This window comes from Arvicanthis niloticus, chromosome 30 (genome assembly GCF_011762505.2).
Source record: "Arvicanthis niloticus isolate mArvNil1 chromosome 30, mArvNil1.pat.X, whole genome shotgun sequence".
NCBI classification, from domain to species: domain Eukaryota; kingdom Metazoa; phylum Chordata; class Mammalia; order Rodentia; family Muridae; genus Arvicanthis; species Arvicanthis niloticus.
In genome coordinates, this window is record NC_133438.1 from 5991502 (window position 1) to 6017341 (window position 25840).

Consider the following 25840-nt stretch of genomic DNA (forward strand, 5'->3'; position numbering starts at 1 on the left):
AAAAAAAAAAAAAAACAATCTCTAATTTTAGAGACTTAGTGCTGGCTCCTGAAATCAAATACTGTTTAAACTGACTTCCACCTGAACTAGCAAAGTGTTAAAGTAGGATGAGGTAAATTCTGACAGTTAAGGAAGACTAGGTCTGGCATTGTAATTACAAGCAAGTCTCCTGTAAATCAGTTTAGGTTTAGAGCTTGGTGTAATGGGAAGAACATTACATACTGACAGCTGCTTAGAGCTGCAGCCCTGACCTGAGCATAACAAATTGATGTGTCGTGGTGTAGCCTGGGCAGTTGGTGGACAGCTTAGCATACTCTGACCACCTGGCTCATGAAGCTGAGTTTGAAGGAAGGTGTCTCAAAGGAGAGTCCTAGTGCTGATAGTTTCCACAGCAGCCCTGTCCCAGCCTCACATAAGTACAGTCCATCTATTTCTGTATTTAATATCTTACTTTTCATACTTGCTATATACACTGTTTCCTGATATGTTGCTGACTAGAATTAGAGTTTTACCTGTTTTCTTGTGGATCTTACATTCTAGTTAAATGGCAATTTTAGAGCTTTTGAAAGTGTTTTACATACCAGGCAGTGGTGGTGCACGCCTTTAATCCCAGCAATTGGGAGGCAGAGGCAGGTGAATTTCTGAGTTTGAGGCCAGCCTGGTCTACAGAGTGAGTTCCAGGACAGCCAGGGCTACACAGAGAAACCCGGTCTCAAAAAACCAAAAAAAAAAAAAAAGTGTTTTATGCTGTCTGGGCCTGAGCACTGAGCAGATCCCAGGCAGCAGCTCTGCCCCCAATCTCACAGAACCCAGAGGAAGCAGGCCTCCCAGGAGCTCTAACCCAGGCAGTATCTTAGGTAAGCAGACAGCAGTGCCCACCCAAAACAGGGAGTAACTGGGACCCACCAGGACCCAGCAATTGACTCCTGGTCTAAAGCACTGGTTACTTCCCGTCTGGGCCTGAGCACTGAGCAGACCATGGGCCCCAGCTCTAATTCCAGTAGTAACACTCACCCCACACAGTTCTGATACAACCAAGATAATAGGAAAGACAGGCTCCAGCCAGAGACAGGGCAGGTAGCACTAAGGAGATCCAAATGGTGAAAGGCAAATGCAAGAACATAAGCAGCAGCAACCCAGGGTACTTGGCATCATTAGAACCTAGTTCTCCCACACTAGAAAGTCCTGAATTCCCCATGTCATTAGGAAAGCAAGATTCAGATTTAAAATTACTTCTAATGATGATGATAGAGGACTTGAGAAGGACATAAATAACACTCTCAAAGAATTTGAGGAGAACACAGGCAAACAGGTAGAAGCACTTAAAGAGGAAACACAAAAATCCCTTAAAGAATTACAAGAGAACACAACCAAACAGGTGAAGGAATTGAACAAAACCATCCAGGACATAAAAATGAAAGTAGAAACAATAAAGAAATCACAAAGGGAGACTACATAGACACAAGCATTACCAACAGAATACAAGAGATAGAAGAGAGGATCTCAGGTGCAGAAGATACCATAGAAAATATTGACACAACTGTCAAAGGGAACGCAAAATGCAAAAAGTTCTTAACACAAAACGTTCAGGAAATCCAGAGCACAATGAGAAGACCAAACCTAAGGATAATAGGTATAGATGAGAGTGAAGATTCCCAACTTAAAGGGCCAATAAATATCTTCAACAAAATTATAGAAGAAAACTTCCCTAACTTAAAGAATGAAATGCCTATAAACATACACGATGCCTATAGAACGCCAATAGACTAGACTAGAAAAGAAATACCTCCCGTCACATAATAATCAAAACACAAAGTGCACAAAACAAAGAAAGAATATTAAATGCAGCAAGGGAAAAAGGCCCAGTAACATACAAAGGCAGACGTATCAGAAGTACACCAGATTTCTCACCAGATACTATAAAAGCTAGAAGATGCTGGACAGATGTTGTACAGACCCTAAGAGAACACAAATGCCAGCCCAGATTATTATACCCAGCAAAACTCTCAATTACCATAGATGAAGAAACCAAGATATTCCATGACAAAACCAAATTTACACAGTATCTTTCCACAAATCCAGCCCTACAAGAATAATAGAGGGAAATCTCCAATGCAAGGAGGGAAATTATACCTTAGAAAAAGAAATAAAGTAATCTTCTTCCAACAAACTGAAAAGAAGATAGCCACACAAACATAATTCTACCTCTAATAACAAAAATAACAGCAAGCAACAATCATTTTTCCTTAGTATCTCTTAACGTCAATGGACTCAATTCCCAATAAAAAGACATAGACTAATGGACTGGATACATAAACAGGACCTCGCATTTTGCTGCATACAGAAAACCCACCTCAGTGACAAAGACAGACTCTACCTTAGAGTAAAAGGCTGGAAAACAATTTTTCAAGCACATGGTCCTAAGAAACAAGCTGGAGTAGACATTCTAAATTCTCTAGCCTGAGAACACAAAGGGAGGGACTCATAGCTCTACCTGTATAGGTAGTTGAGGGTGGCCTTGCCACGTATCAGTGGAAGTGGAGGGCCTGGTGCCTGAAAGTTTGGACTCCCTAGTGCTGGGGAATTTGAGAACAGGAAGGCAGAAATGGGAGGATGGTGGGAGCACATCATCATAGTAATAGGAGGAGGGGGATGGGGTAAGGGGTTTTGGGGGGGAATGGGAGATGAGATAACATTGAAAGGTAAATAAATAAAATAGCTAATTTAACAAAATCAGATAATGTGTCTAGCAATTGTAGTTGAGTTGTTGATACTTTTTGACAACAATTTATTACAGGGATTTCTCATAATCCTCATGGACAAGGTATTGTGGATGAGGACAAAGGAACTTTAAAAAGATTGGTGAGACATACTGTTGCTGAGACAAAAAATGATGCTGACCTGTGAGCTTGCTGTATGCCCTGACAATGGTGACTGGGGAGCTGTATAGGACATGTTTGTGACCCACATTTGCTTGACTATATCCCAGATGGGACAAGCTGCCTTGCCTCAAGTTTTTAGACATTGTGGGATAGAGAATAGAAAAGAGAAACTATGTCTCTTATATTCTTCTTGAAGGTGCCCAGCTATTAGGCCTCATTCATGTACTGGTCTGGAGATGAGTCCAATATTGGAGGTAGCAGTCTACTTTTGGAGGACTGGATCTGGACTTTCTCAAGAACATGTTTGGAAGCTGGTTGTAGCTTGCTGTGCTGTTGGGATAGTGAGAGATGGTGCTGGGACAAGATCTGGATTTAAAGCAAGCATTGCTGCATGTTTTGGGGCTCTTTAATTATCAAGCTAAAATTGGTTTTGTCTCTTCTACAGCATTTGTTGTGGGTTGCATTGACTGTATAATTTTCAATTATGTTAGTGTGTTGACACCTGGCATGTCTGTTATGGAGGTCTATCAGCCAGCTTTTGTCTCACTGGCCTGAGTATTAGAAAACCTTGATTCTCTGAAAAAAGCTTGAAAGCGATGGAAGAAGTGAGTTAGGCTTTAAGCAGAAGCAAGAGGGTAGCAGGCTTGATTATTGCTGGTATCACAGCTTTAATTACATTGATTGCTAGCACCACTGCTTCTGCAATAGAATCGACACAAGGAGTTAAGACAACTATTTTTGTTAACCATCTAGCAAAAAATGTTACTAATGTATTGAGTATACAAAAGGATTGATATAGGTATCTGGAACAACAAATGATGCTCTATAAACTATTTAAATTATCTGAAGGCGCTTCAGGGTTCAAGAGTTAGGAGCCATTCCAAATGTCATGACAAATATTATTGGAGTAGTGTTACTTTTGAAATTCACAATGATTGTCATTATAATTAGAAAAAAGTTTAAAGACACCTGTAGGATATTTACCATAATCCTAACACCTCTTTGGGTGTGTTAACTTGCATAATGAGATTATGAATTTAAAGAATGTTGCTCTGTTGACCTTTGATGCTGCAGATAATGCCAATAAAATTATTCATGGCTTGAGCTCAGTATTTCCATTTTGGACAAACCTTAGGAATGGCATACATAACTTGATCAGACTAGCCCTTCTTGTTCTGGGAATACTTTTATTCCTACCCATTGTGTTAAAGCTTACCTTTAACAACATCAACATATTGGCAGCCAAAGTACATGGCTTAAACCTGAAAATGGACCCCCAGACAGAGTTATTAAATTAACAGGCTGGCAAGCCAAGGATGGGTAAGATTCTGCACAGAGCCCTTTACCAACCTAAGACAGAAGTGCATTGCACTTGATAATGCATATTCCATGACGGGTAAGGAAGGCATTTTTTGACAGACTCAGTCTTGTTAATGAAATAAAAGAGGGGGAGAGGTGGAGAGCCTTTGGGGCTTCTTGGCAAGAAGCTGACATGGGCCAAGGACAAGGAAAGGAGCTGCTTGACAAGTATATGACATTGGCCAGGTACAAGGCTTCAAGCAGGAATCTGACATTAGACTAGAACAAAAAAGTAATTTCAGGTAGGAGTCTAAATCGTAGGCTACAACAAAGAAGTAATATCAGTCAGGAATCTAAATTTTAGGCTAGAACAAGTAAGTAGGCTTTAGACATGAAAATAACCTTGGGTTAGGATAGGGAAGTAGGCTCAGATAATTTGTTCATCCTGATAAGTGTTTAGAAACAGTGACCACAGGAGTGCTCACGTAACTGTATTTAATGCCTTGCTTTTTCTTTGACTATTTGTGTTTATTGTCTTGCTTGTTCCTTGACTATTTGCATCTATTGGATTGCTAGACCCTCAACCTAGAACTGACCTTATTACATGCATGTAATCAAAATCATATAAAAGCATAAAGAAAGAGGGAGTATAGGATAGGGGGATTCTAGAGAGGGGAAATGGGGAAAGAGGATGACATCTGTACTGTAAATAAATAAAATATTTAATAAAAAAAAACAAAAAAAGAATGCTTTACACAGATGCATGTTTCTTATAGTAACAAACTGGTTATTCAGAGCCAGTTCACAATTTTCAGTTTAATTTTTTTTGTTTCACTGTTATAAGTCAGAATAAAACATTTTTCAATCTGTATTTAACTGTTTTATGAGCAGCTGAAAACACCCTATTTCATTCTGTATCTTAGTGATAGGGAATGGTTGATAGATCTTCATTCTTAGCAAGGGAATTGCCAGCATGGTCCTAATTTGTGCTCCAGTTAAAACTGCTGTAAGGAGAAAATGACAACTCAAACATCTTTGTAATTTCTCTTTGGAGATTCTCTTAATAAAAAAGTTTGTTTAAAAACTGTTTTATTGTCTTCAAAGGTGATATGAAATGGCAAGAGGGGACTGATCTGTTTGTGTTCTGTATTTATCTTAGTTATCAAAATAAATGAGGTTCACATTAAACTTGTCTCCATTCTCATCCCCATGTTTAGCTGACACACTTGCAACTTCACTTGTGCTATAATGTCTTATTAAAGAAGATGTTAAAGAAAAAAAGAAATTCAACCACAAAGATGGAGCAGAGACCGAAGGAACTGCCAACAGTGGCAGGCCCAACTTGAAACCCATCCCATGGCCATCCATCAATCCCTGACACTGTGAGTGATACTGTGTTGTGGTGGCAGAGGAGCCTAGTGTAGCTGTTCTCTGGGAGGCTCTATCCAGCAGCTAAGATTCAGATACTCACAGCCAAACATTGGATGGAGGTCAAGAACCCCACCACTGAGTTTGGGAAAGGATTAAAGGCTCTGAAAGAGAATGTGACCCCATAGGAAGACCAGCAATGTCAACTAACCTGTACCCATGGAAGCACTCAGAGACTGAGCCACAAATCAAAGATTTACAGGAGCTTGTTCAAGGCACCTGGAACTTATATAGCAGAAGGCTGCCTGGTGTGGCCTCAGGAGGATAGGATGTACCTAATCCTGCAGAGACTTGATGCACTAGGGTTAGGGGATACCCAGGGAGGCAACCCTCTTAGATGGATAAGGTGAAAAACTATAAAGGAAAACCAGATGGAAAAGCAATTGGGATATTAATTAATTAATTAATTAATTAATTAAAATAACATTATTTTATTTATCATAGAGCCAGGGGATTATGAACATGTTTTTGTTCCTTTATATTAACTATAGTGAGGACTCAGTATGTTCTTACCCAATCTCCAGAACACAAAATACATGCAGACTTCTGGTATAAGTTGATCTGAGTTTGAATGGTTAGCTTGCCATTTGAAAGTAAGTAAATATCTCATAATTTCAATTACCTAAATGAAATATGGGACTCTTATGAGTCATACTGTTTTTGGCTTACCAAACAAAAGTATTTGTCTCTGGGATTAACCAGAGATCTGATATGAGGATGCTCCCAGGAGTTTGTTAGGGTGACCCTAACTAAGACTAATAGCATGGGGGATATGGAAAATTAAGTGGCCACCACTCATAGCCAGGTGATACTTCCAGTAGAAGGAGGGAGACATCAACCCACTCACAGAATGTTGGGCCCAGATTTTGCACTGACTATAAGATTCACATGAATAAAGATGGACCAGAGACTCAGTGAATGGACAACCAAAGAGTGGCCCAACTTAAGACATGTCCTATGGGAAAGAGCCAAACCTTGACACTATTAATGATACTCTGTTATGCTTGCAGTCAGGAGCCTAACATAACTGTCTCCTTAGAGACATTCAGAAGCTGGTTGTAATAGATGCAAAGACTCACAACTAAACATCAGGTGTTGCTTGGGGAGTATTGCAGAAAAATCAGGGACAGTATTAAGTGACCTACAGGGGGTCAAGGACACCAAAAGAATACCTACAAATCTTGGCCCATGGGTCTCACGGAGACTGAACCAACAACAACCAACAATCATGCAGTGGCTGCACATAGGTCCCCTGCACATGTGTGGCAGAATGCAGCATGGTCTTCATTTGGATCCTTTAACAATTGTTGCAGGGCTGTCTCTGACTCAATTGTCTGCCATTAGAACCCCCATAACTATTTGGACTTTTTTGTTGAGTCTTTGTGGGATATGATATGATTTGTCCTGCTTAGACTTGGTGTCTAATGGCAGGATAGTACCTAAGAGGGTCTTATTCTCTGAGGAGAAGGGGAAGTTGTAAATGGGAGAATAATTTGTGTGTCTGGGACTGGGAGAAAAGGAAAGTGAGAACACCCTTAATGTAAAGTGAAAAAAAATTAATGAAAGAAAAAATAATGTAAGCATTACTTATTTTTACTTATCTAAATGTTACATGGAAATATTGTGCTTCATAGTGTTGTTGGCTTACCTAGTAAGAAGTATTTGTGTCTTGCTTTGCCATCTGCATGAGGAAGCAGCAAGAATTGTCATTACATGTCATTTGTTTCTTTGCTGCTTTTGTAAACCATTATTAATAACATTTTTGATATTTGTAATTGAAAAATCAATTCAAATATGATCAGTGTTGAGTTTTGTGTCTCAAGATGAGATTTACAAAGCTCTTATATTATAGATGTGTATTTGGTCTAAATGGTGCCAGTAGAGTTTCTATTCTCTGTGTCTCTTTGGATAATTAATTGTAAGGTAGACACTTGCATTCTAGTGAATATAGATAGTTTCTGCAATGAACGAATAAGATAAGATATACCATAAATGTAAATCCCATTAGCTACAAAAAGCATAAATGAAGAGTTCCTTGGTACCATTATCTGATTGAGTGCACATTGTGAATTATTTTCTCACAAGTTCCTTTTATTCACGTTGAATTAGCGGTTGAAAAAGCTTCCAGTTTTCTCCTGAAAGCTTTCTATGGCTCTGCCTTATATTTAATTATAGGGAGATGAGTAGGCTGTAAGGACAAAAGCATGCTTGACAATTACTAAATGCATCATATCGATATATAAAATAGTGAAATAATAAAATTCAAAAATCCCCAACAATATTTATTTATGCAGTTCATAGTGATATCTCACTTGCATCTGACCACATATGTAAAGTTGGTTCCATATGTCCCCACTGAAACTCTGCCCTGGTGCTTTGTTCACACTTTTACATGATCAGAATGAAAACACTGTCTAAGAGTGCATTTGGTCATGTCTTATATTACAACTTAATGACACATGATGAAAAAATAAGAGTATCCAGTGGTGTGTAAATAGTACACTTCATAAATGTATAGAATTGTTAGTTAATAAATATTCACTATTTAAAAACACAGAGAAGACATTCAATGCAACATTGTAGAAAACAACAAATGTAAAGATCATTGCAGATGTAATGTTTTTATTGTGAAATGGGAATTACTCATAAATTCCCACAGGAAGTAAGGAATGTAGAGTATCATCTTTTTAAGGAGATCACATTTGAAAAAGTTGGAAATGACATTGTATTAGTTGATCAAGTCAGAAATGTCCCCTAAAGATAAGATACAGTGTGCCCCTTCTCAGACAAATAAAGTAAATAAAGTAAAAAAGTGTGCATATTTTTCTGTTAGAAGAGATAAATTATCAAAGACATTTTATCTCTAGATCACTATATATAAGCTAACACTTATGTCACTAGACATAAGCTAACAAAGGAATAGAGATGTAATCTTAGACAACTTTTTTTTAATCTTCTTGGAAGCTCTCAATTTGTATGGAGATGAGGGACTACTGGGGAGGGGCTGAGGAGAGGATATGTTCAAAATCCATTCCATAAGATTTTCAATAAAATTGTAAAAAATCTTTAAAAAGAAACCATGCTTCCCAAATTAGGGTAAAAGTTAACATTCAAAATTCATGATTGTATCGTTAACTTACAAAACGATTGCCTTTTGAGTAATCATTAATGAATAGTGAGATTTGAAATTACAAGGAAATCATCAAGCACGTATCACTTCTGAACTACCCACATGTGAATTTAACTTGGATTTATGAGTTACTATTAAGTAATGTACACAATGATTAACAAATACCAAGTGTAGACCCTGTTTAATAAATTTTTATTTTATGAGTGAAAGTGTAAAATGTAAAGTGCACAACAGCAAAATAACTGTCCTAACTTCACTAAAGTATGTGGAGATGAACAAACTGTGGGTTTGGTTAATGTAAGTTTGTCCTGTTCTCTTGTACAAGTGCTTTAAAATAACAAAGAACATACAATTCTGTATTTCAAAGTTATGGCAACATTAAAACTCAGGGCAATAGTACATCACCTTTTTAGTTCTGAATAGGGTCATTGATTTGAAGGCAAATATAATGTTTTCAAACATCAGATAATTCTAGTGATGAACATTGAAGTTATAGAAGATTTCAGAGAGAGTTTAAGAGCACCATTTTCATTAAATTTTATTCATTCTGGAATCTGGCTTTTCCAAATATGTGTGCTGTTTCAAATATGTTCTCTTTCTCAGTAATAAAATTAAAGGCTCATGTTGAACAGCATTGACTCAGGCAATGTAGAGGAAATGTTATTTGAAGATGAGGGAAAGTGATGGTTCATAGGATACAAAACACATGGAGGTCAAAAGAGCAGTGAGCAAATATTCACAGTGAAGTGTGTGGGAAAGGAGGACAGTGGAACAAGCAAAGTGCTCTTGAATGACATCCCCAGAATTTCTAGAACTCACAACACATTTACTGCCTTGGCCTTCTCCAACTGTAGAACACTAAGGAACACTCAGTTTTCTTTACTCCGTTTTCTGTATTGGATCACTCAACTTATTTCCATGGTCTGTTCAAGTGTGGATCCTAGTGATCTTTCTTGTTTATGTCCTGGTTTCATCTTGTTCCACTTTCTTGAAGTTCCAAGCCTCTAAAAGCAGTATCACCAGAGTCATAAGAACCAAGGCAGCCAAAACCATTCTGATGAGATTCTCAACTGTGTGATCTTGGTGGTGTGAAGCTGGGGCTTCTGCATAAAGAGGTCAAAGAAATGAAGTCACACCAAAATTTTCTCACACTAAGTTTTTATGCACAAAGTTCCCCTCTCTTTGACAGAACTAGACCCTTTGTGTTTATCTCTTAATTTGGAAATTTCTTTCTCGCCTTATTATTATGTGGTCATGCTGTTTGCATGTTTGCATTGTTTGAGTATCACCTGAGTATTAAAAATTTGAGAAAATTATATGAAGGATGGGAAACATGTTGCTTTATTGTGGAGAAATAAGAGAAAAGGTCAGAGATGTTTTTCCTCATGTCTGAATCTCAAAAGAACATTGTAATTTCCCTTCATTACTCATTAAAAATTGTCATGGACCCAAAGCCTAGAAAGAAAACTCATCATAGATTTCAGGAAAGCAGTTGATAAAAGGTGGAGTAAAGGATGGGCTGAAATGTAGGTAAAGATATTGAAGCCTAAGCTATGTAAGGAACAGGTCATCTAAGTGGAAAGCAAGTCTAGTTGGGCCACCTCTCAACTTCAGAGGAGGATACACCAACACATAATGATCTTAACACTTGCTTTACATCCCCCATCAGGAAAGCCATCACTTACCATCTTCAATGTGGGTAGGGGACTGGTCAACAGAATCTGCCAAAGATAGATGGAGACATGAATGTTTGAGTTCCCAGCTCTTGACTATGCCCTGTCTTTTTCTCTGGGTCCTCAATCTGCATTGTAAGTTCAGTTGGATATCATGCTGTTGTATACAAATTTTGTGCCTCTGTGTTCTTGGACATTTGTGAAGATCAGAGCTCTGCCCACCAATCCTCTACAAAGCATATCATTGAATTCTGGAGGGAAAGAAACTCTGAGGGGCTTAGAATTACTTGCTTAAGTGTGTGCACTGCAAGTACCAAATACTTCTGTTGAGTCGCTATTACCATGAGTCTGGTCATAGTATTTTAGGAAATAAAGACAAATAAGAATAAAGGACCAAGTCTACCACAGAAGCCATCTTCTCTTTAGATTTTTGCTAACTTGATATAAGCTAGAATTGTCTAGAAAGAGACAATATCAATTAAAAAATGTGTACCATATTAGTCTATAGGCAAAATGTGGGACAATTTCTCAGATTTATTGATGATTGTTGTAGGATGGTAAACAACCATGGGTGATTATGACCCTGGATAGTTGGATCTTGATGTTAAGAAAAACACAGTCTTAGCAGGCTTTGGTGAGAAAGTCTGTAAGCAGTGTTAAACTATGGCTTCTGCTTCAGTAACTACTTTGAGCAGCTACCCCTCGTCCTTTTTATGATGGACTATAAGCTATCATATGGAATAAACACTTTCCTTGCTGTGTTGTTTTAGATCATGTTGATTTACCACAACAGTGGAATCTAAGTAGTATAGAGACAATTTCTAATTATTTTCTGAACTTTATGTCACCCTCTACTATCTCTTCTAAATTACAGTGAATCCTGGAGGAACTGACTTTACTGGATTCTGAATGATGATATTGTGATGAGCAGTTAATGTTTTTGACCCAAAAACATTTTTCTAACCTCAGGGCATCCCGCCATTCTAGGCTACAAATCATGTTATGAAAGAGACCAAAGTGATCAAATACATTAAAAGATGATGGATGGGTTTTTTACCTGAGACCATGAGGTCAAGAGGGTTACTTGATTGTGACCAAACCTGTGGTTCATTTCTAAAAGAGCCATAGCATCTGAAGGTTCCACTGTGTTTGGGAGTAACAGCATCCAGAACAAAAGTAGCATAGAATGGCTGATTGGCCTGATGCTGTGAGTCCAGGATCCATGAGAGGTTATATTTTTCTTCCTGGATGAGAATGAATCTGCTAAATCCTATGGATGAGCTACAGTTAAAGGCTATGGGAACTCTGGAGGTCACATCAGGGCTGGGCCAGACGGACAGGCTGGGATTTTCATAGGCTCCTAGGATACAAGAGGCAGTGTGAGCTATGAACTTGAGCTACCCACATTTCCTCCTGGATTTTGCTCTAAGAGAAGAGCTCCTGGAGAATCAAACTCTTTCTTAGGAGAAAGCCCCTGCTGGGTCCTCTGAGTGTCCTCTCACCTGTCATCACCAGCTCCATGTCATCACTATGCTCTGAAAAGCCAGCAGCACTCTTATAGTAACATTTATATATGCCTGCATAACTTGCTGTCATGAGATCAATGTAGAACTTGGCCTTATTTCTGGTTTCTAGAGGTAATACTTTGTCCCAAGGATTGTTGCTTCGCTCTTTATGCAGAAGATACTCCTGGGCTTCTGAGGACCCTTGACACCAGATAATCACAGGTTTATACAGGGCAATCATAGAACCTGGATCAGCCCAGATGATGGGCTTTGGGAGTAGTCCTGTAAAGAAATCAAAGGCAGAGTCCCAGTATATCTTCCTTCAGACACCAACTCTTAGCACAGAACACCCCCATGGAACAAGACATTAGCCCATAAATGCTTTTATCCCCATCACCATTGTGAGGAATTTACCCACTATGGAGTAATAGAGGTTTTGTCATCAGAGTGAAGAATCAAATCCTGGGATGGCTGGAGACACTCACCTGCCTGTACTGCAGTTCTGTGTTCCAAAATAAGACCTGGAGGAAAAAATTCTCTCAGAGCTTTTTCACATTGAGAGCCAGAGTGGATTCCCTGGGGTAGCCATGTGAAGTTAAACCTGTCTGTTGAGTATGTTTCCTTACAGAATTAACAATCCACTCCCCCTCTTCATATCTCACCAAAGTACAGCAGCACTGTGAGCATGGTGATCATGGATGGTTCTGGTCAGGTTCATAACCGTGCTTCTGAGCCAGTCTGACAAATGTTCTTAACATCGGCAGATATGCAGCTGTCACCCTGAGGTCAGGTTCTTCCTGTCATGGGTTATCCACATCATAGGTATTATGGGAAGTAAAACTTCTGTATTTTCCTGTGTACAGAGGATTGCGCAGTACTCACATCTCTGAAGTGCTTTTAGAGAATTTTTCTCTATTTCTCAAAGATTCCCTTCTATTCCTCTGTTTTCCAAGCCAGAGTACATTCACATGTAACAATATTTTATTTTAAACTAGAAACAATGACAGACCCTCATTATGGAAATGGGATGTTGGTCAAAACCAACACATTCATGCTTTTTCAATTGTGGGACATAATCTCAAGTTGGCTCCACTGACTCAAGTCAAATATTCCTTAAGGTGTGTCTCATAGCAGGTCACCTCTCATTCCTAAAAAAATCTCCAGTGGTCTTCTTCAACTTTTGCCAGATTGATCTGATCCACTGCAACTAAGCACCAGTGTTGTACCAGTCTCTTCTCTCTTTTCACTTGTTTCTGTGAGGCTGACTTGTTTGACATGTTTGCATTATCAAGATATTGTTATTGTGTTGAGACTACCAGGCTTACGTCCTCCTCCAAGATATTTAACTTAAGGTCTTTCTGGTTCCAGAGGTTTGAGTTTAGATTCTGGGTGTGAGAATACAGGCACCTTTGGATTTATTATTCTGTTCAGTACTGTAATTTTCCATTATTCCACCTGAACTTTGGTGACTGGCTTCTATTATCCCAGAGAGATAATAGTAGCACCAAGTCCTGGGGTGACTGTGCATTGTGGAAATCTATCTTCTGAGGATGACATGAAACTACGATGGTATTTCCCCTTTCTATTTTCAGTAGCTGTGATGTCAACACCTGTTTTTTATGGAATGGACATATAAGTACTTTATTATGGAAAATGAGAATTTTTTACATTATTAGTCCTCATGCTGTTATTATTCTTTCTTGAAGTAGATAAGAAAAAATGAATTAGAGGGGTTTTGGTGGCATAGATTGTTTTGAAATTTCCCAAGTTCATGTATACAGCTTTCTACCCATATTTTGATTGTATAACAACAATTACAGTCACTGGTTTAACACACCCCATTTGGATAACATTGTTTATTTTTTCTGGCAGTGCTAACTTATACGGAGATCTTAGAATGTTTGGTCTTCTCAGTCAAATGCAATTGCCCAAATAACTGGGCTTTAAATTATTCTTTGGGGACTGGAGTGCATATAAGCTCAGGTCAGGCATCCATAACTAGAATACCAACAATCACCATTCTCCATTAGCCTCTATATTACATAGGGGGAATAAAGGACATAGGGATTATCAGGTCTCTACAACTAATAATACTTATAGTTGATCACATGTAATAAATAGCAGAAATATAAAACTCACAGGAGACATGTTTCTTACGAAACTAATAAAGGACAAGTAGCCAGATCTTTCATTAACATGATAAATCTCAACTTTCAATCAAATACTATGTTCTCAACACAATTTGTATCTCTCCATACTAAATAAGGTATTTCTGTCAGCATTGATGTAAATGTATTTCAGGGTGAAATTTTGGAATTCTGCAAACATAGAGGAAAAATTAAACAAGTAATACATTATCTGCATTTTTTCTCAATGCTGAGACAAAATCACCAATTCCTCACCCGTTTGATCTCATTTTGAAAGAGTGGAGAAGATAAACCTTATAGACAAATGGATGGAGATTCAAGTTCTTGTTCTGAGTGACAAAACCTACACCCAGAAATAGAATAACCATATATTTTCTCCCACTTGCAGGTATTAGCTTTGAAACATCATGTTTATGCTTCATTCAGTATACCCATGAATATCAGTAAATTAGTCAGAGGCCATGTCAATAGAACTTAAATGGTTGGTTGATATAACAAACTACCATTATGGAATTAAGAGAAATCAAGGTACAGCAAAGATTAATGGCAGGGTGTGTATGAGAATTGGATAGAACTTGGAAAGTGTGTGTGTGTGTGTGTGTGTGTGTGTGTGTGTGTGTGCCTAAAAGAATTTCAATATTACCACATGGAAAAATACTACTGCAGGGTTTTCCTTATATATACGGAAGACATATATTGAGTATTTAGTTGGAATTATCATCAAAGAGGTAAGAAATCCCATGGGACATGAAGTAAATGCCCAGAGTCAGGATGTCTTCAGGAAGGTTCATCTCTCCTGGATGGTTTTCAGTGTATTAAGATGTGGCATGGCAATGCTGGAGAAGAATAGTAATCACCTGTCCAAGTATTGCCTGTGAATACTTAGAGCTAAGCCATGCCTGGCCTGGAAAACCACATCAGCTAACACTTTAAAACAAATAAACAGAATAAACAAATAATATTCCAGCAACTAATCACATCCTAATTAGCAATAAGTCTCATTCAACCAGTTAAATCCATACCTGGTACCAGTATTAGGATGGATCAAGAACCTGTGACTAGATGCCATGTGCCATAGAATTAAACATAGTACCACAATTCAGCTAAATACACATAGTGGTGAACCAACTCCCATGACTTACCATTACAGCCATTAATTAGTCCATCTCTCAACCCTCAGCAGAGAAGGTCTGTCTGGAGTAGATGAAAGCTATTTCACAAGTAGTCAAATGTGTAAGCCTGAAGACATTGACAAATGCTCAGGACTAAATGGGGCTTCTGTATCAAAGCACTGTCATAGCTGCTGCTCATGGCCATACATGTCAGAGATTTGGAGCTACCTGAATTGAAGGGTGAAAATGATAGTGAGTAATAAGCTAAATCAGTCTCCTAAATTCAAATTGCCCATGTGTTTTCTTACTTGTGAACACTGGCTCTAAGCTTTAGATTTGAATATATCTTCAAAGAACTGAATTAGCCTGAAAAAGATAAAGGGAGTTTGGGAGGAAACTGGGGTGGAGTGTTGTAGAAATGATTAATCCCAATCTGAGGTTTTTGTCCTGACTGTGACCATTTAGCTCCTGGTTAAAAGACACACAGAACCATTATACTTCCAATAACCCTTAAACAACACAAGCTCAGGGAAGATATCTACCTCTACGCTATTAGAATCTACTTTCCTATCAATAATCCTCAGTTATTCCTCACCATGTTTCCTCTGGGCTCCTTGTTACTCCAATTATCCAGGATCCTCAGGGTCATGTTTTCTGACTCTTAAGCCATGGTAGCTTTTTTCTCCTCCTCATCCTCTTCTCTCCCTTGTGGTTCTCTTCTGAACCCCCAAGCACAAGAACACTAAATTCTGCCTATGTTTCTTCGGTGAAGCTATTGGCTATCTGCATCTTTACCAATCTTAATTAACCAGGGGGCAAGATCACACTGTGTCACTTGGGTCTAACTGAAGACTCTCTCATCTCTGGGGCAATCAGGTCTTGGAGATAGAACTTGGTATTACACAGCAAAGATTACCAAACATCAACAGTGGAGTTCTAGAGAAAATAGTAGGATACAGTTTCCATGCAGAAGTACATTAGGAGGGTGAGGAAAAATATAAATGCCTGGAAAAGTATAGAAAGCATTAAAGATGTTTGGGAAAGAAACAGGGAGGGTTACAGTTTTAAATCTTATTAAAGAATATTCATAGCCCACATATTATCATGGAGTTATTTCTCAAGAAATAATAATTTATCTTCAAGAAACTTGCATTCTATAAACAAACACAAAAAAACCCAAAAATCCATTAACAATCAGAAAAAAATCTTACTTCAAATTGCTGGTCAGTGCCTCCAGGAAACTTCCAAAACAAGACAGGTTAGTGCCCATGCCCTTGCTTGCCTCCTAAAACTTGAAGGTAAGCCCTTATTGTGAATGCAGCACAAGGAGCATTTTGGCCTATGCAATTGTTGCTGACTCTTTGCTTAGCTTGCTTGTTTAGTTTAGAATGCCTCCATTACAACATGGGCACTAGCTCTTGGATACCAACCACTGATTTTGGTCAAGATACTTTTAGAAAGAGTCAATATTGCATTTTTGCTCAGTTTTCATACACACATTTCAATAATCACAGTTTACTATACACGGAATTTACACTTCTCTCCTCTTTTTCAGATTTCCACATGGAAATGTATTTTCTTCAGTTACCATATTTGGTTCACAGAGATTTTTTTTTTCATTTTATGTGTTTCTGTATTCTTGAAATTTCCACACACATTTACCAAAAATAGAATCATATCTATACCTCATTCCTGACTTCAAACTCATCTCTCCAGGTTCCCCTTTTGGAAGAATTTTCCCAGAAGTAGGTGGACCTAAGTGACATCTACCAGTCCTTCCAAGGTTCTAATAGCAAACCAAGATGATTGGAGGGGCTTGAGATTTTGTTTTATTTTTATGTCAAGTCTCTGTGTGTTTTCCTGAATGAATGTCTCTGTACTGTATGAATGAATTATCAACTGAGAAAAGGAAAACAATATTCTTTTGTATTTGATTCGTAGATGATATGAGATGCAGTGTGGGATCCAGGACTTGAAGCCAGGTCCTCTGAAACAGCAGCTGGTATCTTTAACCACTGAGCCATCTTTCTGGATTCAACAAACCAAGGTTTGATCCCACAAAAATTGCCCCTGAAGATCCCACAAATTTACTAAGCTTGCATGCAGTTTACCTGGTGAAGGTTTGCCAGCAAAAGGCATGCTAACCCAAAAGCATCCTCACAGGAAAGTTGTAACCTTTCTCTGGGAATGACTTTTCCTTGGCGGTTCAGAGGAAAGTCCCTTTGCCTAGTCTTTTCCAACTTTCCCAATTATCCCACCTTCTGCAATCAGTCCTCCTATAAACCCCATAGACACAGAGAACTAAGACCAAAGTGTTTACAAGTGGTGGTGGAGGGAAGTAACTGTATACCCAAGTGAGTTGACCACCCCTTCCTTGAATATCAACAGTCAACAGTCAAGAGAATATCAACAGTCAACAAGTACAGGTGGTATTGCCTTTTACAAGAAGACACAGATGATTTGGTGAAGGTGGGTACTGTTGGCAGAGAAGACAGTGCTGTACAACAAGTCCCTTTCCAACTTCATGTATTTTTAATAGCCCAGTAAGGTCTGTGAGTGCTGCTCATATGTACATGAGTATGTGGCCATTTGTCCTAGCAGTGGTCACATTCTTTACTGAGGCTTTTGTAAATGCCCTTTTTTGTTTTGGTAATGTCTGTAGAGTCATCTTTCCTTTCTGTAAATTTGAAAAGTGTTTATACATGGCATTTCCTATGTATTTTAGCTCTTCAGAACTAAAATCATAAAAGAAAAAAACTTGGAATGGGTGCATCGATGACAGTCTTGTCTTTCTTTGAATGATTTTGTGTCATACAAGTGGCTTATCTTTTGTGGTGTTCTGTATAATACTTGGTATTTCATTTGCATTCAAATCATAGGTTCACTCTTCCCTATATACATCCCACATTTTCCTTCATTGTCTCCTGTTTGTATACACCTATATGAATAAGTTCGTTACTTACTTGGAACTTAATTTTCCATGTTCTGAATTGTAGTTTTAATTAGAATGCTTTCCTTTATGTTCTCTTTTGTTTGGAGGATATGGTTAGTCTCTGTCACCAGCTGTATGTTCTTTAGTGTACATGTAGACTGGGCACTGTGTTGCTTTGCATTTTGTATTCCAGGTCTGCATCAAGTTGAATGCCAGAGTCTCAGTAGTGCTTTAGATCCTAATTAAGACAGTATTGTCCTATCTCTTAAGTGCCTTCCTAACTACATGCATATTTCTATTTTTCATACATACTTTGATACCCATTTCCTTTCTCCCAAAGAGAAAAGCATTATTGAGCATTGTCCTTCAAGTATAATTTAACTTAAGAGAAGAGTTGTGTTTAAATGCTTATGCAATCAAAAGCTCACCTAATAGTTTATTTCAGTACAGATTTATGGTCCAGAAGTATTCGGGAAGAACAAATATATATGTATATAAGATTTTATAATTTTTTTAAAATGATGGTTTCAGTTATTCCTTCAGACTGTGATAAATATACAAAATGTATATTGAACATCCCTAAGCCCAACTTTCTCTTCAACAGCTCCTGGACTTTTCTCTAGCAATCACCCTTCCAGCTTTTTTTCTCATTTATCATTAGAATTTCTATTTTTCTCATTTAAATACAAAGTTGGGTTAACAATTGTGCTTAGAACCATAATCTACCTAGACAATCATTTTTTGAGTCTAAGAGTATGTGGCTTGAATAACCAAACTCAATGAGAAGTAGGCAATATTTAACAACATATAATCTTTCATTCCTACGAAATGACACATCCTTCAGAACAAATAACCTGGGGTTACACATCCTTATATTTTAAAGATTTACTTTACTTTTCACTCTGTCATTTTCTCTTCTTCTCTCTCTCTCTCTCTCTCTCTCTCTCTCTCTGTGTGTGTGTGTGTGTGTGTATTTGTGTGTGTGTGTGTGTGTGTGTGTGTACTATGTATGCTGAAGTTAAAGGCTGACAGTGTTTTGCAAACTGAACTGGGAACTTCTGAGTCCATGCCCATTAACACTAATAATATTTCCATTCCCATCTCCCAGCACTTTATGCTCCATGCTGCAACCATGATTATTCATGGAGGCATTTTACATTCAGCTCCATTTTCTGTTCAATTCCTTGGCAGCCAAAAGGAAAGTATGATTGATGTATGAGATGTCTGGGATTGTAGTGCAGGGTAAAGTGAAAACAAAGTAGAAGAGATTATATATTTTAAGTCTTATTTTACACTTTTCTATTTTGCTGGCTGCATTTTCCTGCAAACAGAGGAAGAGAATGAATCCCAAAAGCTAAAACTGGCAAGAAAATACATAATTAAGAGGACAAATCTTCTGAAACAAAGTTTTTATATACTCATAAATTTGTAATTGAAACATGATGGCTTTTCTGTGCATGATGGTAAGATATATATGAATTTGATAGGATGATTACATTAAGTTGATGAAGCTAATAAGAATCCTAACAAAAACCATATGTAAAATAATAAGAATTATGATATGAAATGATGAAAACCTAAAGTAAGGATTAAATTGAGATTGTTGTATTAACATACAAATGGCAATGCCTAAAATAAATGAAACTAACATTTCAATAATAAAATATCTTTATTCTTATGACATGACTACTGGAGAATTCTTTGAAGAGTTGATGGGAAAAAGGACTACTGCAGAGAAAAACTTTTGTGTGGAGCCTAAGATGCCAAATACTGGAGCAGGAAGAAAATGACAGGTATGAGAGGTGTGAGGTAAGGAGGGAATTCCACAGAGACTATAAGGTTTCACTCATCAGGAAGAATACACTTCAGAAGTCTATTGCTCAATGTTATGTTATATACAGTAACATCTAAATAGTATTTAAGTGTTCATATCACAAATGGAATGATATGTATATATGATAACAGATATATTAATTTTCATATATATATATATGAAATATATATATATATATATATATATATAAAATATATATATTTTCATATATATATATATATATATATATATATATATATATATATATATATATTATATACTCTGTATCCAAGAAAATAAACAAGTAAGATTCAGATACCCACAGCTAAACATTGGAGGATGGTTGGGGACCACATGGGGAAGGATTGAAGAACCTAAAGGAGATGGTGACTTCATAGGAAGACCGACAGGGTCAACTAACTTGTACACATGGGGACTCACAGAGACTTAACTTCCAAGCTAAGATCATACAAGAGCTTGTCCAAGGCCCCTGGAACTTATGTAGCAAAGGGCTGCCTTGTGTGGCCTCAGTGGGATAGGCTGTGGCTATTCCTGTACAAACTTGATGTACTAAGGTCAGAGGATATCTAGTGAGAGAACCTTCTAAAAAGGATGAGGTGAAGAACACTACAAATGGGGACCAGCATGGGGCAGCAATTTGGATGTAGATAAACAAATTAATTAATGAAAAGGAAATTATTTTATTTATCTTAGAGCCAGGGGTTATGCATATATTTTTCTTTCTTTATATTAATTATAGTGAGGACTCAATATGCTGTTTTCCAATCTCCAGAATACAGAGTATATACCATCCTCTGGTTTGAGTCAATCTGAGTTTGAATGTTTAGCTTGTCATTTGAAAGAAAGTAAACCTCTCTTAATTTCAATTACCTAAATGTATTATGAGACTGCTTATGAGTCATATTGTTTTTTTTTATTACCAAAAGACAAGGCATTTTTCTCTGGGATTAACCAGAGACCTGACACAGGGATGCTCTCTGGGGTTTATTGAGGTGACCCTTAATAAGACTTATAGCAGGGGTGATATGAAGACTGAAGTGTCCACCAGTTGTAGCCTGGTGACACTTCCAGTGGCGGGAGGGAGACATCAATTCACCCACATCACCTTGGATGGAAAATTTTCCTGATTACAAGATTCACATAAATAAAGATGGAGCAGAGATTTACTGAATGGACAACCAATGAATTGCCCAACTTACCTTACATGGATAGTTGGTTTTCATAACATCAGAAGTCCACAGAATTGACATTACAAACATTTCTGTATTAATGTTCATTTTGATTAGAGACCTGTCTGCTCCTGACAGCTTCCTGTCTTGGATTCTAAGAAGAAATTGAGCATCTTTGGAGTTACTCCAGTTGTGGGGAGACAGCCACTAGGCAAGAATTGCCTCTTTGCATCTACAGACAAATTACTGTCCAGAAAAGGACACACTGAAAAGGACAGTTGACTGATTATATCTGTCTAGACAGAGTAATCAGCCCTTAATAATTCTGCATCACTAAGGTCTGTCAGATGATCCTGGGCCAGAAGGCTGAAGATTTGATGCTCCAACATTCTGTAGTATAGGGACTGTCCAGGTGTTCAGTGGTCTCTATAAATTGGCTAAGTTTTAGAAGTTATGCTTTGTGCTTCCCATAATTTCAGTTAACTCAGTCAATCTGGATTTCTGACAGGGTTGAAAACTTATAGTCTCATAGCCAATCCTGGCTATTTACTTTGAGAGAAAAGATCTCAGTGGATGGTTTTCAGCTGACATCCATTCTAAAGTCAAGAAAAAAGCCAGGTTCAGAACTAACTGTTTTAGTTAGGAGAAATGACAGAGGTTCTGGTTAGTCAACAAAATGATGGACTGGGTATGAGGACTATTTTGTATCTCACTGGTACAAATTGGCATAATTATGCTCTAATTGTATTTTGAGAGAAAAGTTTTATTTTAACAGGAAAGGTGATGTGTAGGAGGAGCAAATGTGGAAGGAGTACGGAGAGGAAGAGAAGGAGTAAGGAGAGGAGAAGAAAAAGGAGAGAAGAAGCTAGGTGATGAGAAAGAGAAAGAGAGAAAAAGAGAGAGAAAGAGAGGGGGGACATGGAGGCAGATGTTCACGTGTCTCCACCAGTCAAAGATAGTTGATATATCTAGGTTGGGTATTGGGTTACACTTTGGATTGAGCATTACCAAACTTATAAAGCCTTTGATTAGCACTTAAAAAACTGTATAAAAGTAGAAAAAAGGAAAAGGGGACATGGGATAGGGGTTTTCTAGGGAGGGGAAATGGGGAAAGGGGATGGCATCTGAAATGTAAATAAAATATCCAATAAAAGTTATGATCGAAAAAAAATCCCATGGTAGAGAGCTGAACCTTGACACTATCAATGATACTCTATTATGCTTGTGAACAGGAGTCTAGCATAATTGTCTCCTTCATGGATTCATCTAGAAGCTGATGGAAACAGATGCAGACACTCACAAACCAAACATCAGGTGTTGCTTGGGGAGTCTTGTGGAAGAGTCCAGGATAGAACTAAGTGATCTGAAGGGGTCAAGGACACCAAAAGAAGACCTACAAAATCAACAAACCTTAGTCCACGGGTGTTCACACATACAAAACCAACATCCAAAGGTCATGCATGTGATGGAGATAGGCTTCTTACACATGTGTGGCAGATATGCAGCATAGTCTTCATGTAGATTCTTTAACAATTGGTGCAGGGCCATCTCTGACAATGTTGTCAGACTTAGAACTCCTATCTCTACCTGGACTGCCTTGTTTTGTCTCTGTGGAAGAGGACATGTATTGTGTTGCTTAGACCTGATGTCTGAGCACAGCATGGTACATAAGGAGGTCTTATGCTCTGAAGGGAAGGGTAGGGCATAATGGGGGGAGTGATAAGTGAGGCTGTGCCTGGGAGGAAAGGAGACAGGAGTGAGAGGATCCTGGATGTAAAGTTAATAAGAAAATAAATTATTAAAAATATAAAGTAAACATGTCTTATTTTTAGTCATCTAAATGTATCATGGAATTATTATGCTTCCTCATATTGTTGCAGGCTTACCTAGCAAGACATATTTGTGTCCTGCTTTGTCCAGCATGTATGAGGAAGTAGCAAGAAGAATTGTCATGTATGCCATTGCTTTTTTGCTGCTTTTTAAAATCATTATTAATAGTATTTTTGATAACTGCCACTGAAAAATGAACAATTCAGATATGATCAGTGTTGATTTTTGTGTCTCAAGATGAGATTTACAAAGTGCATATATTACAAATGCATATTTGGTCTAGATGGCAGCCAATTGAGATTCTACACTCTCTGTCTCTCTGTGTAATGAATTGTAAGATAAATACTTGAATTCAAGTAAAATAGATAGCTTCTCCAATGAGAGAACGAGATAAGGTATACTATGACTGCAAATTCCACCAGCTGTCAAAAGAAAACAAGATGAGCTCCTTTTACCATTAGGTGATTGAGTGCACACTGTGCCTTCTTCCTCACAAGCTCCTTAAACTCATGTTTAATTAACAGTTGAGAAAATATCCAGTTTTCTCCTGGAAGCCTCCTATGGCTCTGCATTGTATCTATTTATAAGAGAAGAAGTGGGCTGTAAGAAAAACAACATGCATGACAATTACTAAATGCATCATATCAATAAATGCATCATATCAATAAAATAGTGAAACAATAAAAATTTTAAAATCCTGATTAGTATTTATTTATATACTTTATAGTAATATCTCACTTGCAACTGATCACATATGTAAAGTTGGTTCCATAGGTTTCCTCTTAAAACTCTGTCCTGGTGCTTTGCCCACACAATTACATGTTAGTAATGAAAACAGTGACTAAGAGTACATTTGGTCATATCTCATATTAGAACTTAAAGACACATGATGAATAATATAAGAGTATCCAGTGATGTGTAAATAAAAGTATAACACATAAATGTTAACAAATAAATATTTAAAACTACAGCAATGTCATTAATCACAACACCATTGTAGAAAAGAACAAATATGAAGATCATGGCAGATGCAGTGTTTTCATTGTGACACGGTCATTACTCATAAATTCCCACAGGAATTTAGGAATGTATAACAACATCTTTTTAATGAGATCACATTTGAAGAAGTTGGAAGTAACATTGTATTAATAGATTAAGTCAGAAAAGCACTGTGAACATAAAGAAGATAAAATGTGCCCCATCTCAGACAAATAAGTAAATACTGTGTGCATACTTTTGTTAGAAAAAGTATGTCGTCAAAGAGATATGTCACTAAACATAAGCTAGCAAAAAATAAAGGTGTAATTTATTTTTTATTTATTTTTATTAGATATTATATTTACATTTCAGATTTTATCCCCTTATCCCTATTTCCCCCACCACCCAGGGACCTCCTATCCCATCCAGCCTCCTGCTTCTATGAGGATGTTCCCCCATTTACCCCCCTACTCCCTCCTCCCCACCTTCAAATTCCCCCTACTCTATGTTCAGCCTTCATGGGACTGAGGATCTCCTCTCACATCTATGCCTGACAAGGCCATCCTCTGATACATATACAGATGGAGTCATGGGTCCCTCCCTATGTGCTCCCAGATTGGTGGTTTAGACCCTGGGTAGCTCTGGTTGGTTGGTATTGTTGCTCTCCTCATGGGGCCACAAACTCTATCAGCTCCTTCAGTCTTCTCTCTAACTTCTCCATTGGGAAACCCTTGATCAGATCAGTGGTTAGCTGTGAGCATTGGCCTCTGAATGTGTCAGCCTCTGGCAGACCTCTACGGAGACAACTATACCAGGCTCTTGTCAGATGCACTTCCAGCCATCCACATCAGTGCCTAGCTTAGGTGACTGTACATGGGATGGATACCCAGGTAGAATGGTCTCCAGATGGCCCCTCTTTCAGTTTCTGTACCATGTTTTGTTTCTATATTTGCTCCCTTGAGTATTTTTTGTTACTCGTTCTAAGTAGAACTGAGGCATCCCCTCTTGGTCTTCCTTCTTCATGAGCTTGGCGTGGTCTGCAGGTTGAGTTTTGGCTATTCCAAGCTTTGGGGCTAAAGTCCACTTAACAGTGAGTAAATACCATGTGTGTTCTTTTGTGATTGGGTTACCTCACTCAGGATGATATTTTCTAGTTCCATCCATTTACATAAGAATTTCTTGAATTCATTATTTTTAATGGCTGAGTAATACTCCATTTTGTAAATGTACCACAATTTTTGTATCCATTCCTCTGTTGAAGGACATCAGGGCCCTTTCCAGCTTCTGGCTATTATAAATAAGGCTGCTATGAACACAATGGAGCATATGTCCTTGTTATGTGTTGGGGCATCTTCTGGGTATATGCCCAGGAGTGGTATAGCTGGATCCTCAGGTAATGCTATGTCCAGTTTTCTGAGGAACCGCCAGACTGATTTCCAGAGTGGTTGTACCAGCTTGTAGTCCTACCAACAATGGAGGAGTGTTCCTCTTTCTCCATATCCTCGCCAGCATCTTCTATCACTTGAGTTTTTGATCTTAGCCATTCTGACTGGTGTGAGGTGGTATCTCAGGGTTGTTTTGATTTGCATTTCCCTGATGACTACGGATGTTGAGCATTTCTTAAAGTGTTTCTCGGCCATTTGAGTTTCCTCTGTTGAGAATTCATTGTTTGGCTCTGTACCCCATTTTAAATAGGGTTATTTGGTTGTCTTTAGTCTAATTTCTTGAGTTCTTTGTATATATTGGATATTAGCCCTCTATCGGATGTAAGATTGGTAAAGAATTTTACCCAATATGTTGGTTGCCATTTTGTCTTATTGACAATGTCCTTTGCCTTACAGAAGCTTTGCAATTTTATGAGAAAAAATTTGTCAATTCTTGATCTTAGAGCATAAGCCATTGGTGTTCTGTTCAGAAACTT

The 25840-nt window shown here is 37.9% G+C and overlaps 1 protein-coding gene across 1 annotated transcript in view; it reads right to left on the minus strand.

Moving 5' to 3' along the window:
* LOC143440593 (leukocyte immunoglobulin-like receptor subfamily A member 6) overlaps window positions 1-12669 on the minus strand; it is a 39101-nt gene extending 26432 nt beyond the window's left edge. The window contains exons 1-6 of the mRNA XM_076927404.1: window positions 12580-12669; window positions 12403-12438; window positions 11915-12199; window positions 11470-11772; window positions 10425-10460; window positions 9699-9842 (exon numbers count right to left, since the gene is read on the minus strand). Of these exons, the coding sequence (XP_076783519.1) occupies window positions 9699-9842; window positions 10425-10460; window positions 11470-11772; window positions 11915-12199; window positions 12403-12438; window positions 12580-12613 (838 nt within the window). The 5' untranslated portion in view covers window positions 12614-12669. The remainder of the gene's footprint in view (window positions 1-9698; window positions 9843-10424; window positions 10461-11469; window positions 11773-11914; window positions 12200-12402; window positions 12439-12579) is intronic.
* Between the last annotated feature and the right edge of the window lie 13171 nt (window positions 12670-25840).